At 39.1% G+C, this 14,760-nt stretch overlaps 1 protein-coding gene across 1 annotated transcript in view; it reads right to left on the bottom strand.

The window, feature by feature from the left end:
• Nucleotides 1-247: 247 nt before the first annotated feature.
• ENDOU (endonuclease, poly(U) specific) overlaps nt 248-14,760 on the bottom strand; it is a 34,508-nt gene continuing 19,995 nt past the window's right edge. The window contains exons 6-10 of the mRNA XM_001376085.5: nt 8,830-9,029; nt 5,710-5,823; nt 4,782-4,888; nt 2,469-2,611; nt 248-2,249 (exon numbers count right to left, since the gene is read on the bottom strand). Coding sequence (XP_001376122.2) covers nt 2,129-2,249; nt 2,469-2,611; nt 4,782-4,888; nt 5,710-5,823; nt 8,830-9,029 — 685 coding nt within the window. The 3' untranslated portion in view covers nt 248-2,128. The remainder of the gene's footprint in view (nt 2,250-2,468; nt 2,612-4,781; nt 4,889-5,709; nt 5,824-8,829; nt 9,030-14,760) is intronic.

Genomic DNA, 14,760 nt, shown 5'->3' with positions numbered 1-14,760 from the left:
CCTCAGACACTTTCTGGCTGTGTGACTCTAGGTAAGGTACTTAACCCCAATTGCCCAGCTCTTACTGCTCTTCTGCCATGGAACTAATACCTAGTCTTAGTTCTATGACAGAAGATAGAGGTTAAAAATAAGATATATCAGATAGCTGAGATTCCTTTCACTGGTAATTGAAAACAGAGGTCACAAGTTTCAGGCAATACCAGGAGTCAAAGCAGATCAAAAACACAAACAAAACACTCAAGTCATCTTCAATCAAACAAAAACTTTACTACAGTAGCTTGAGAAGTTGCAGGTGAAAGGGTACCCCAAAAGAAGGAGAACACAGACAACTTCCACTTGTCTCCATGTATTGTAGAGTGGAATTATACATTGAATAAAACAAGAAATGGAAAACTGTGCACTGTCAGTATAATGAACTGACAGAAGAGACACAAACTAGCCTTTCTTCAAAACTCTAAAGCAATAGGACCAGATAAGCTACACAATCATTGGCTCAAATACTTCACAGTGGCACATGGATTATGAGCAAAACACTTTCCCAGCCTGATCTCATCTTTCTTAACAGAAGGCATGACATTTCTACTAACAAAAGATAAGAACAACACTCAAAGTACAGATTATGTCCTTTATACAAAGCATTCACAGCTTCTCACAGAAAAAAGTCTATAAACATTCACAAGAAAATAATATATTATCTGAGGAACAAAAGGGCGTGCTGAGATCCCAGGAGTATAAAGAGCAACTTATTTATTATCCAATTATTGAACATCCCACAAAAGTACTGAGATGTTTAGTGTCTTTATTAATGATCATTAGTCCTTTGATTCAGTTGTACATATGTGGCTTGTTTGTGTATTGCACGCTTACAAAAATAGACCCACGTATTGTGTTAGTGCTAGAGTATTTGGTGTTCACGTGGAAAACTCTTCTCTATAACATACCACTGACACAATACTATGAATGGACCAATATAAAACACGGTATTTTTTAGGGAGATTGTTTAAGTCCATTATGGACTGTCCATCCTTGAATCCATTGAGATCTCTACTAAAGAGAACTAAAAATCACCTTCAAGTTAAAAGGAAGTTAAACCAAAACATCTTATTACTTACTTGACGTCAGTGAATGATATCAAGCTATATGGTTTCACCAAAAAGCATGGTAACACGCCTTTCAGTATGTATAATGCTCCAGTGAGATAGCAACATGACTTCTGGTTGACCTCAATAAGTGTACAATTATTTTTATTTTATCAGGGTATTCTTATTTATTTTTTGAGGAAGTTCTGTTTAGAGACAGTCTGGTACAAGTTGGTATCTTGCTATTGTTCTTTTCTATTTGCTGTTTTACAGACTACTTCACAGATATACAAAATAACTGCTAGTTACAGTTGAATAAAAGTATTAGGAGGTAGGCTCATCTTCTGTAGGCTCTCTGAAAGCATCCTTGGTACAACTCTCCTAGCAGATGGAGATGGCCTCAGAGATCATTTGTTTCTCATCCCATCCCTGCATGGATTTTAATCTCCTTTGCTATAGGCTTTCCTATTGTGAAAAGTTTTATTTCATGGAGTTTGGAGATTATGAACATTTGGGGTAGCTAACATTAAAATACTGTTCTTAAATGATTGTTCTGTCTAGTGTAATACCTAGGCAATTGTGGGCAACAGATTTGTTCATACTGATCTAGTTCTAATATGTTTTATTAGTTGAGTTCTCCAATATACTTGAGGTCTGTAATGGTGGAATGGACTAGTATCTAGGCAGGTATATTATTGCTATTATAATTGTTGTTCCATAACATATTAGTTTTTTTTAAAACCTAGTTATCAATATTCTACTCATAAATTGTATCCACTAGTCTTCAGTGCAGAAATGCTAGAGGACTTTGGTCCAGATCTTCCTCTTCATTGGTGGTTGTCGTCATTGTTTCCTAATTTAAATCTTTCTTCTTTCTCCTTTTTGGCCTTTTCTAGGCTTGCGAACCTTCTTTGACAGTCATTTTTCTGATGAAAACTCCATTTCAAATAGGTCAGTGTATAATACCTCCCAACTCTAGACCAGGGCAGATAGCACCACAGCTCCTGAAGACCTCCAGTGAACCTCACGTTCTTTCCTTTCCCAGAACTCTAATTCGTAGAAGATACTATATAGGCTGTAGCAATGTACTTCTTGCCATTTCCATAGGTCACCTTGTCCCAGGTATAGGTTTTGATAGCCAGGGGGTACCCACCTAGGCTCAAATGACACCTGTAGGGAGAAAACACACAAGGTCACACAGGTCAGAAACAGCAGAGCTAGTATTCAATCCCAGGTCCTCTGAGATTCAAAGAAATTTATAAGCACATGTAGTCTCAGAGCCAGTTCGTGAGCTTGAACCCAGATCTCCTGCCTCCCTTTCTGGTGGTTGTGAATACTGTTGGATATCCCTAAGTCTGCTCTAAAAGTCCTAGCTAGCCCAATACTTACACACCGCCAGGCCTGCTGATGAAGCACAAGGAATAGAGAGCAAACTCAAACTCCGGACTACTGCCAATGAAAGCCGATCCCACTTCTTTGAAGTAGCCATCCCAGTTGAATTGCATTCCTAGCACATCAGGATAAGAATCCCACTGCAGAGAGAAGAGGATGAAAAGGATGAGCCGATGGGAAGGGTAGAGTTAGCCAACTTGAGCTCTATAAAGTAGGGGAAGAGGATGACAGGGATGTAATTATTCTATGCCTCAGGTCAAGTCAACTAAGATTTAATGAGCACCCATTGTGTGCCAAAGCCTGGGTGAGGTGCTCCATATAGGGACCATTTCATAGAGAAATGTTCATACTCCTGAAATTTGGTGATGGTCCAATAAGGGCAATTTCCACCCTCCTGACAACCCTGTCAAAAGGGAGCCAAGAAGGGAGTTGCACAGCCTGAGTTCATGTGAAGCAATTCTAGTACAAAGGAGAAAGAGCATTTGGCATTTTCCTTTCAAGCCCACACTTAGAAAATGAAGACAATCTACTATTCCCCAAAGATATCCTAGCACAGAATATTTTTAAAATGCCCTTTGACAAAACTTGAGTCAACCTGGGCATTCATAGCTGATGGGGCAGGGGACGGTGGAAAGTCAGTGATGGCAGAATGAACAAAACAGGAGGATAAATATAATCCATTCATTTTCCTGGTGGACCTGAAAAAAGGTTTCCTAAATGGCTGAGCAAATTGTGGTATATTAATAGAATGAAATATTCTTGTGCTGAAAAATAATAAAGATGATGGATCCAGAGAAATTCTGAAAGACTTATAGATTTAAAAATAAATGAGCAGAACCAGGGAAAATTTACACAATAATATAAAAAACAATTTTGAAAGATTTCAGAGGTCCGATCAATGCAATCCCCAATCAAGGCTTCAGAAGACTGATGATAAAGCAAAAAGAGTTGATGGAATAGAGGTGCAGGATGAAGCCTGTGTTTTCATACACAGCATTTGGGTGAATTTGTTTTGCCTGACCATACTTAATTTTTACAAGGGAAAACATATTTAGGGTGAAGGGGCAATTAGTACAAAGTGATAGAGAAACCAAAATCAGGTGAGGCAGAGCAAACCATCAACAAGACACTAAAAAAAAACCTAGAAGAGAACAAAAAGTTCAGAAAGAGATAAAAAGCAAGTAGAACTTTTAAAAATACTATTTTGTTTAATTTAATATAATTATTAATAGATTATATATTATTATATTGTTTATATATTAATATACTATTATATAATATATTATAATTAATATATTATGGGGTTAATAATGAACCCCAACTGTTAAGAAATAGAAATTCATTATTTCATACACAATGTTCTTTGTGCATTAAAATGTTTGTATTTGTTGGTGATAAAGTTGATAATAAAAAAAAATTTGTGTTGAAAGAAATGTTCTCTTCAAGTAGATTTATAATACTCTCTTCCCTGAAGCCTATGTTTCAGTCAAACTGGCCTCCTCTCTGTCCCCAGAACAGGCCCTTTTCCCCCCCTTTGTTCTTTTGCTCACATAGTTCCCAACATCTGGAATGTTCTCCTGCTGACTTCATTCGCTGAATTCCTACCCATACTTTAAAACACAACCCACGTGCCAGCATCTGTTATCCCTCTGCCAGAGGGATCTTTTCCCTTAGAGCTAACTGGCACTTTTTATGCCCCCTGGTAGTGCACATGCCAGGCAATATGTTATAGTATAGTTTTGCTTTGAATATGTTTGTTTACATGCCAACTTCTCCATTAGACTGTAAGCTCTTTAAGGGCAGGGAGGATCTTTAACCTCTTTTTGCATTCCTATAGCACCGTGCCAATAGTAAATGCTTAATAAATGTTTGTTGATTGGTTGGCTGATTGATAATTATTAGAGTACTAGAGTCTAAGCTCCAGGAATATACAGAATCTTATTAACTTGCTTCTCTAGCTCCTAGCATAGGGTTTGGCACACATCATGTGTTTAATAACTGTCAATGCTTTTTTAATAATTTCCAGTTGTCCCCTGAAATTCTTTTGTAGTGAAACAAAGAGAACAACCACCCTCAAGTGCCTCCCATTTTTCTCCTTTTTCCCCCATCACAGGGCACCTCATTCCAAGCATCCTTTCTGGTAGACAAGATAATGAGGGCAGTCAGGCTTACTTACCATCCCCATATAAAAGTGCTGATAGAAAGAGAAACAATGACAGCTTTGGATCTCTACATTGGAGGGATGAAAAGAGCTAGTGGGGACCCCCAGTAATGTTTTTTCCATCTGTAAGAACAGTTTTTAGGACTTACCGGCCCGTCATAATTGTGGCTATAATAATCGACCAGACCCTCCTTCTCCTGCAGGTAGAAGCGGATCCAGTTATGGAATCCTGACACTTTTCCCTTTTTCACTTCACCTAAAACAATAAAAAATTTCAGGGTTGATCATTCATCCTCTGAGACACCACTGAGATTGCCTTCTGCTGACCCCATAGATCATGCCTGGATCCTTGCATCTCCCTCTCCCCTCCCCATTTTAGACCAATGGGAATTTCTTCACAGTTTTCCTGGACTTTCTTTCCCAGAATCATCCATGCCACACATTGAGGAAAATCCTTCCTTTGTGTTCCTCTATAGTGGCTTCAAGTTTTTCAGATTAATTCTTCTCCTGGAATAGGCTTACTCTAATTCTCCAAAGGTAGGAGCTCTGGTTATATCATGAGGCTAGAACCTACAGATATTAGGTAATCTATGGATAATCTGGCATAAACAAGAGGAAGAGAAAATCACAGACTTTTGTGCCACCTTTATAAAGTGGAAAGCAAACACACCAAAATGATTGGAATGCTGGTCAGAAACAAATCTTCCCTACTGAATCTCCCATTAGAAATAGTGTTCAGCAATGATACACGTATAACCCAGTTCAGGGAGTGGGAAAAATCATGAAACATGTAACCATGGGAAAATAGTATAAATAAATCATTTTTAAATAAAGTGTTCAGAAATCCTAATATTCAGAATCTTCATACCACTGGATTCTTCCAGACAAGAGACTTTGTCTCAAAATGGTACCCTGCTCTCCTCCAGCTTGGAGAGAAAACAAAAGTGTGCAAGAAAAACTCCTCATCCATTGGCACAGTTTCTAATCCTCTGGTCTCAGTTTGGTCCCTCAGACCCCTATTGAAATAAATTGTCTCCTGCCCACCTCCCCTTCAACTGTCAAAAAGAGTGGCCTTACCAGAGAAAACATGTTCAAAGCCACTGGAGTCGCCCTCATCATGGCCCCGGGAATACAACCCAAACCACATCTTCTTCAGGTCACTGACAAATTCTTGCTCTGAGCTGTATCTGTCTGGGGAAATGGAAATAAACATCTGGGAACTGATAGGGGCAGATTTAGTTGTCAAAAAATAGGATCTAGATTCAAAAAATAGGATAGATTCAAACCATTAAGATGTTAATCAAGCAGCAAATATGAATTGAAGGTATCCTATATAGCCAATATTATTTTAATTTACAGAAAGTAGGAAAGATGTATCTAAGAGGATTCTGCACTCAAGAGAGAAGATGAATATATGTAATACAATTATGAAACTATATCATATTATTCTAATTTATATTTATATGGGGTAGTATAGTGGGAGGGTGTCATAAAGGAGGTGGGACATGGGACGGCCTTTGAAGAATATAGTAGAATTTGGCCTGGGGTGGGGTGGGGGATTTAGTAAATATTCCAAGCAAAAGAAAACCTGAACAATGTCAAGAAGATGCATGAGCTGAGAAGTATGTATGTGGGACTAACCTCTTCCTAGAAATTATAGCTTCACTGTGTTTGAAAATCTTGCAATTTAAAAGTCATGAAGGCTATGGAACACATATTCTACCTGTGTAGGGACCAGCAAATGGTCAGAAAGGCTCCCAGTACAGGAATTTAGTGGAGTTCTTAACTTCACAGTGATTGTCTCAGAGGCAACTCAAACCACTGGTATGAAAACAAACTGAAAACCCCAGGCTATACTTGGTCATAGAACAAGCAAGATTAAAGGAACTCTGGGATTCTAGAGGAGCAAAGAGATTCAGATTCAATATTCAGCAAGAATGTGGAATGATAAGCATAGCATCATAGATTTAGAACTGAAAGGGATTATAGACACCACTGAATCCAACTCCCTCATAATTACAGATGGAGAAACAGAGGCACAGGAAGGTTAAGTGATTTATATAAGATTATATAGCTAGTAAATGTCTGTGGTGAGAGTTGAAGGTCTTTTAATGTCCATCACTATCCACAAATTAATCTGCCTCATCATAACAATTACAAGGACAAGTAGGGTCCTATAATGAGTAGACAAAGAAAGGCCCAACCTCAGAATCCAGATGATCTGGGTTCAAGTTTTGCCTCTAACATGTACAAGCTGTGTGATCCTGGGTTCAGTTAAGGAAACTTTTTAAGACTGCAAATTACAGGGGAAGCTGGGTAGCACAGTAGATAGAGCTCCAGGTCTGGAGTTGGGAGGACCTGGATTCAAATCTGACCTCAGACACTTCCTACTTATGTGACCCTGGGCAAATTACTTAACCCCATTTGCCTAGCCCTTGCCTCTTTTTTTTTTTTGTCTTAGATTTGATACTAAGACAGAAAGTAAGGTTTTTTTTTTTATAAATGACTGTAAATTACAAATTCCCAATATGCCTCAGTAAAAAGAGTTGTCCTATTAAGAGTTCCAAACACAAATGAACTCACAAGTCCAGATCAATAATAATAACTGATATTTAATAGCATTTTAAGGTTGACATACTATTTTTTTTTGTAACAACCCCATATGACAGGTAGTTTACTTTAATCCCTATTTTTACAGATGAGAAAAACAGTCTAAAAAAAAAAAGTACATGACCAAAGCCATGAAGTGGCTGGTGAATAGACTGCTGCACCAAGACTCAGAAAAAAAAAAAAAACATGAGTTCATATTCAGTCTCAGATACTTACCTAATACTTGCCTCAATCTCCTCAACTATAAAATAGGGATAATTATAGCATCTACCTCACAGAATAGTTGTGAAAATCAAATGAGATAATATTGGTAAAGTGTTTAGTATAGTGTCTGGCACACAGTAGGTGCCATATAAATGCTTATTCCCATCCTTTTTCTTCTTCCATGCAGTTAATAAGTGAATGAATTGGTACTCAAATGTAGGTCCCCTTACTCCAAATCTGATATTTATTCCATTGCCCAATGCTGAAAGAAGAGGATATTATTTGGCAGACCTTAAAAATGGAACCCATCAAAGTGGAAGGAAAAGTTGTCCTGATGGTAACCACTCAGAGTGGGCTTGTGTACTACCTTACCATAACAGTTGAGGAGACAACTCTCGGAGGCAGGAGTATCAAGATAAGTAATGGCTAATGAGTTTGTTATTTTGAAACAAAAAAAAAACCCAGGAAGGACAGGGAAATGGAAATAGACTTCTGATTTAAAGTAAGACGACAGTCTACCAAGCCAAGAAGTTGTGCCAACCAAAAATACCTTTGGCTTGATTAGGCTTAGTTTGTATCAGGAACCTGTACTGTGGAGGAGTTTCCTTCCTGTGTCTTTGTTGCTTTTTGAAATTGCTGCCCCCACCCCCACCCCACCCCAGTTTCCCAGTAAAAGCTTTCGCAAATTAGAACATCTCTTGTAGAAGGGCTTCCTGGCGGGTTAGTAAGGGAGGTTAGTAAGTCAAGGATAAGCTGGCGGAATGTGGTGTTGGCAGTCAACAAGTCAGTGTCAGTTCCAAGTCAGTTAAAGGATTCCTCAAAAAGAGTAGAAAGGAAGGAGGGAACCTGAGACGAAAAAAAGATATCCTTTTCTTCATCAGATTCTTTGGGATTTAGTTAAACATTCCACCTCCAGACTATTCTCATTTGATAAGGCTATAGAAATTCATGAATATGCTTGGAGGGGAAGAGTTTAGGAGAGAGAGAGAGAGAGAGAGAGAGAGAGAGAGAGAGAGAGAGAGAGAGAGAGAGAGAGAAGAAGGAGAAGAGGAGAGAGACCTTTTAAGCATTTGTTATGTTCCAGGCACTGTTCTAAATCCTAAGAATACATATATAAGCACACACCAAAAAGACAATCTCTAGCTCAAATAGCTTACATTCTAATGGAGGAAGAACATACTGATCATTGAAGATTCTGAAAAACAGACAATTTTCTCGGCTCTCTAGGATGTAGTTATTATTGCATTCTCCATCTTCTCTTAGGCCCTGTCCCTTAGATCTTTGCTAGAGTTCAGGTGCTTTGAGGATCCCCATGCTCTCTCATAATCCTTCCCCATTCCCTCTCCAAATACTCTCTCCCATCTAACAAAGGGACTCACTCACTTTTTTGATGGAGGAAGCCATAGAGTTCTTTCATGACTGCTGTCTTCATTATCTCTCGAAGAAAAGTGTCCTGTTCCTCAAGTTGCTGAGAACTGAAGTGTTCCCCCTGACCTGTTACCCGGTGGTAGTTATTGAGTAGACTGATGAATGCAGCATAGGTTGGTTTGGAGAAGAGTTCTTCGTTTACATAGCTGTAGAGCCTGAGTAACAAGAGAAATTGGAATTGGGTCCCTTGGCAGAACAAAAATAATGGTCCTAAGGCAGAGAAAGAAGGGGCTTAGTACTGTCAGTATGGAATCCAGAAGTCCCCAGTTTATTTAGTGGGGAGGTAGAAACCCCAGGTTTTGACCTTGTCACCAGAGAGTTTTCTCCCAGAGGGAAGGTCCTACTTCACCGGTCTCAGGCTGAAGAGCCAGCTCCCAAACCCCTTCTTTCCCCTCCCTGACCCCTAACCCCAGAAGTTCCTGTCCCTCCCCCTCCTGACATATGCCAGGAGCCATAAAGACCCTAACCCCAGGAGTTCTTGTCTCTCCTCCTCCTGACATATGCCAGGAACTGATAACACCTCAGCCCTAGGAGTTCCTGTCTCCCTCCACCCCAGGAATTCCTCTGCACTCCCTCTACCATAAAAGTGTATAAAAAGCCTGCAAACCCCAGACTCAATGCCAGCCATTTTTGAGGCTGAGCCCAAAGAGCAGTTTGCTTTAATAAAATCCCTCTTGTGTGTTACATTGTTGTTCTGGTTTCATACTTGGGATCATAAACGGGAACTTCATATAGGGGCTCATCCGAGATCCCATGAAGGAAACAGAGTATGACCAACAGAGGGAGGGGACCCCTGTCCCAAGGCAACTTGGGTCAGTGGGATCCAGAACACATCACATCTTGGTGGAGGGCCCAGGGAGTAGCCTCTGGAGGTGTTGAATGAATGTGTGGAGAATGTTGTGTGAGAGTGTGAGGGTACGGTCTCCTGAGTCATCGACATATGGCTAAGTGGCTAACCACTGTCACCAACCTGTGAGTTATTTGGGATGGCCTATTGCCAACTCGGACTAATTCAGGAGAACTGCCCACCTATTTCTGAGTGTGGACCGGGAAAGTATGCAGTTTCTATTTCCTGCAAGGGGATAGGTCAGAAATCCTGGGAAGCGTGTGGACAAAGACTGTGACACCCCTCTTGGCTATCTTCACCTAAGGATACCTGACTCCCTCTCCCTTGGATGGGCTATGGGAAGGATCTGTTGTACTCGACTCCCTTAAGCAGGGTATTCTGGCCAGCTGATTTTAGTCGACTTTATTTTTGGGGTTTGAGTCCCTACTGCAGGGGTTAGAGTCCCCAGTTCCAGATGGTTGGAGGCCCCCTATTGGAATTCAGGGTGGTGAGAGGCCCCCTGGTTGGAACTTGGGGTGGTTAGAGGACCCCCAGTTGGAAGTAGGAAACCCAGTGGACACACTGAAGGAAGAGGGTGTGGCCCCGGGGGAAACGTAGCCACACCACTTTATTTTTGGAACCACTCACCCCTAGCTCCTTGGGGTGAGTAGAGGAGCACATCCAGCCCAACGTTCATATTTGTTGTGTCAGTCTTGACTATCCATTCCATCATGTATTGCCCTGTCTGTTTTTGTGTTGGGAAAAATTGACTCTAAATAGCTTGAAAAAAACTCATTTCTTTTAATGTTGAATGCATGTTACACCTTTGATAAGCAAAAGGCATGGTCTATCCATGGCACCCTAAAATTGTAATGCCATCCCCTACTTGGGTAGTAGCTGTGCTAGACTTCTCCCTTTTCAGTCTGGGAAGACTCAGGTGTGGAGTGGCTACCAAGCCTGAGGTCTGAGCCAGATAGGGACTAGCCAACCCAATTAAGACAAAGGGAAAAGTTTCCTCACAGGCCCTTCCTGTTGGGAAGAGATCAAATCTAAGCAGCCTGAGCGAAAATTCAGTTGGGTTTTTTGTTTGTTTGTCTGTTTTCTCTATTATTAAATAGCTGAGCACCATCAAGGGAAAATATGAGGAAATTGGCTTTTTGATACCCTAAATTATAACATCAGGTGGCAATTGGACATATTTTGCTGGAAAGAGGGCATAATATGGACAGAAGTCCCTTATTCTTTGCTTAGATTTTTAAGGCAAGGCCCCACCAAGAAATCCAGGCAGAGATGATAAAAAAGAAAGGAAACCAGGAAGCTATCAGTTAATTGATCAGATCTGCCTCCCTCTTCTGCTGCAGAGAGGAAGAGGTTTGATTCTGAACAGAAAGACAAATACTAAGACCCCAGTCTTGTCTCTTACTCCACAGTTAGAGGCACTTTTCACTTAAGATTAATTCTAAGGGTTGATGCATGCAACTTGGAAGGATTACTAATGATTTTGATATGGTACAAATGTAATTTCATGTATTGTGGTAACTGTTTGTCAGTTAAATGTAAAATGTTAGCCAGATTTTATTGAGCACAACAAAACTCACGGTTAGAAGTTTGTTTTTTTAGACCTTGCAATGAATAATGGTTTCAGTGAATTTGAGAATTGTCTAAATGTGATTGATAGCCAGTCTGAAACAGAAAGGAATGTTTTATTCTATAAGGACAGAAATTGTAATGGCTACTTTATAGATGTAAAAGTCATCCAGAAAAAGTTGTTATGTTGTTGAGAAGAACTTATTCTAGAATTTAAACTTGGGCTTTCTTCTAATCAAATGTTATTTTAATGTATGTGCTGTCAGAACTAGAAACAAGAAATCATATGACACACAAGAAGTTTTTAAAGTGGTTAATCTGTGCATGGGATGTAATAATACAAGTACTAAGAATTCGGTATTTTGCAAAAGAGGGAATTTCTAAACAGTGTTGTCTTTGACTATGGTTATATGAATTGTTTTTTTTAAAATGTGTACAATGTATAAGAAGGAATTTGTGATCTAGAGATGAACATGTATTCAGATGGTAGAACAACCTATTACTTATTCTGTTTTGGGGGTAAACAGGGTTATTCCTATAAGAAGACCTGACAAATCGCCTTTCTCTGTCTGTTAGCCAGAAGGAAGTAATGCTTAAATCTCTCTATTAGAGGTATTTATTGGTATTTTATTTCAAAATTGTGATCATGTACATATGTGGGTTTAGAAAATAACATCCTGATTTTAATTTTGTCAGACAGTGAAATTTCAGTCTGTATAGAAAAGCCACAGATAAGTTTTGTAAAACAGTTTTTTAGCAGTATAGCCTCAAGAAGACTGTGTTCCATCATTATCTAATCTTTCCATCATAAGAGATTTAAAGAAAAAAAATGGGTTTAAGTGTTTAAACTTACCAAAAATGGATTTTTGTTTAAAATTATCAAATGGTTTTCATCTCAATGGTTTTGGACTAACTTTATTATTACATTTAACTTCTTGGTCTCAAAAATAGATAATCAGCCTACTTGTCAAAAGGCTTGCTTTAAGGTCCTTAAACTTTAAAAGTTTCAAATCTCTAAATTTAAAACAGATCCCATAATACTAAATGCTTTATAAAATTTTCTGAAATATGTTATGTGAGTTGCTGCTAAAATATGTGTTTTAAGTATTGTTTGGATTTAAATAAAAGCTCATTGTAAACCTGACTGTACCATAGATTCTGTTCAATACTCAATGGTTACCTCAGTTTACCAATTTGTACTATGAACTGAAATTTATAATTAATGAAAACTATGCTAAATATGCAGTGGTTCAATGATGTAATTCTTTAAATCAGAATTCTTTTGGGTTACTGATTAGCAATTGAAGTGATACCAACAGTATGTTTGTTTGACTTAAGCAAGTCAGAGAAGGTGGGAAGGTGTGTTGGATTTGAATTTGGAAGAAAGGAACTTTGATCTAAAGATCTAAAGATCAAAGCTTGAGTATGCAGATTTGTAAAGGGAGAATGGAAATTGTTTTCTGCTTTTTAAGCAGAGGGTTTTGAAGAAAGAGAGTGAAAGAGAGAGAGAGAAAGAGAGAGAGAGAGAGAAAGAGAGAGAGAGGGAGAAGGTGAAAGAGAAAAAATAGATATTCTGCTCTCATAATTGGATCTTTAACTTAGGGATAATTCTAGAATTGATGTATGTGGTTTTGGAAAATCACAAATAATTCTGGAATTTTTTCTGAAATTCTTAGAGAGATTCCTGGTTGATCTTGTCTTAGTTCGTTCAGATGACCTGAGGCCAAGATTTGATCTAGCCTTTTTTGTATTTACTGTAGAGCTAATGAATTCAACATTCCTGTTCAGGTTTTGTGACTAAATAGTGATAAATTAATTATTACCAAAATATGTAAGAATAACTGCTATAATGTAGACTCATAGGCTTTAAGGAATACTTAGAGAGGATAAATAATCAGAAAAGCTTGTTTGAGGTATATGGAAATTCTTATTTGCTGATAAGCAGAACTTCTTTCAGCTGAAATGGATGAGACTTGTCTTTTAAGGAAAAAGAATGTTTCTGGGATCTAATGGTGACAAAGTACACAAAGGACAGAGAACATTCTGGGATGGTTACAGAGGCATATTCTGGACTCATCTGAAAATGGACCTTTTCTGACCATCTAGGCTATTAATGATATAATGTGATACAATGATGGCATGAGCCAGTGATAGCTTTGGCCTGTACGTGAAGCCCTCACTATGTGTCCCCTGGGACATGAGGAAATATTTTCCTGTTGGCCTTTTCCTTTGTGACAAATTCCCATAATCAGCACATAATGCCAATTGTAAAATTAAAGTTTCCATTTCCTCAAAGAACCTATTCAGTTAATAATTGAAAATTCTTAAATTGTTAGGGAACATACTTTGAAAAGTAGGTGAAGTTTATTGATAGGTGGCTTGTATTTGTAGCCTTAATTTACCACAGTGGAAGTTTGGATCTTGATCTTGAATGTATAGCTCAACACTTTCTTGAATTTCACCCAGAATCTGGGGTAAAGAAATACATCTGTAAAATATTGTTACTCAAGTGTTTATAAATGTTTATAGTTAATGGGAACTTTGCAAAAGGATATTCTTTAACAGAGACATCGCATACCAACTCTGCAAACAACTCAGGAATCCAATTTCCTAAAGGGATCATGTATTCCTGTCAGAAGCTAAGATACCCAAATGCAAATGTGTAATGTCAATTACTATTGTACAATGTTCTCTGTTTCTATCTGGTGTTCTAGTTTTTGCCCCAGTCCTGGTTTCTACACTTCTGTCTTAGGGGCTGACTCTCCCCCTTGTGACCTGTCTACCAATCAGGGGAAGCAGTTGCTAGATATCCTTCAGATCTCCAAGGAGGTTCCCACCTACATAGAACTCAGGATGCCCCTAAAGGCCTTGTGTCCACAGCCTTTCCCTCCCTGTTCAAGTTTTGGCTACTCCCCTGTGGGATATGTGAACCTTGCATTTGTAACCTTGTCACTTCTCTGGTTGCTTCATGGGAATCACCCAAATGCCACTGTAACCTTGGCAACTATTCCAGCCTGAAGCCCTGGACATTGCCTACAGACAATGCCTCTCTCCTGACAATAAGCTGGGACAGCTCTACAACCATTCTCAGCTCTGAAGAAGCTACAGAAAACTGAGACCATCACCCCTTTCCCTTAGATATTTGGAGAGAGGGGGAGATGACATGGGCATTGTACCCCCAGAAACTCAAGCAAACTATTATCAGGGAAATTCTTCTGCTCCCTTGCATCCTTCACCGGCAATATCAAACTCTGACTACTACTGAATTCCCATATGAGGATACGGTCTCATGAGGAAGATTCCTCATGTACAATAGAAGAAGTGGAGAATGAATAGCCAGCTCCCAAACCCCTTCTTTCCCCTCCCTGACCCCTAACCCCAGGAGTTCCTGTCCCTCCCCCCCTTGACATATACCATGAACTAATAACACCTCAGCCCTAGGAGTTCCTGTTCACTCCCTCCACCCCAGGAAT

This window comes from Monodelphis domestica, chromosome 5 (assembly GCF_027887165.1).
Source record: "Monodelphis domestica isolate mMonDom1 chromosome 5, mMonDom1.pri, whole genome shotgun sequence".
Taxonomy (NCBI): Eukaryota; Metazoa; Chordata; class Mammalia; order Didelphimorphia; family Didelphidae; genus Monodelphis; species Monodelphis domestica.
This window is presented reverse-complemented; position numbering and strand designations above follow the sequence as displayed.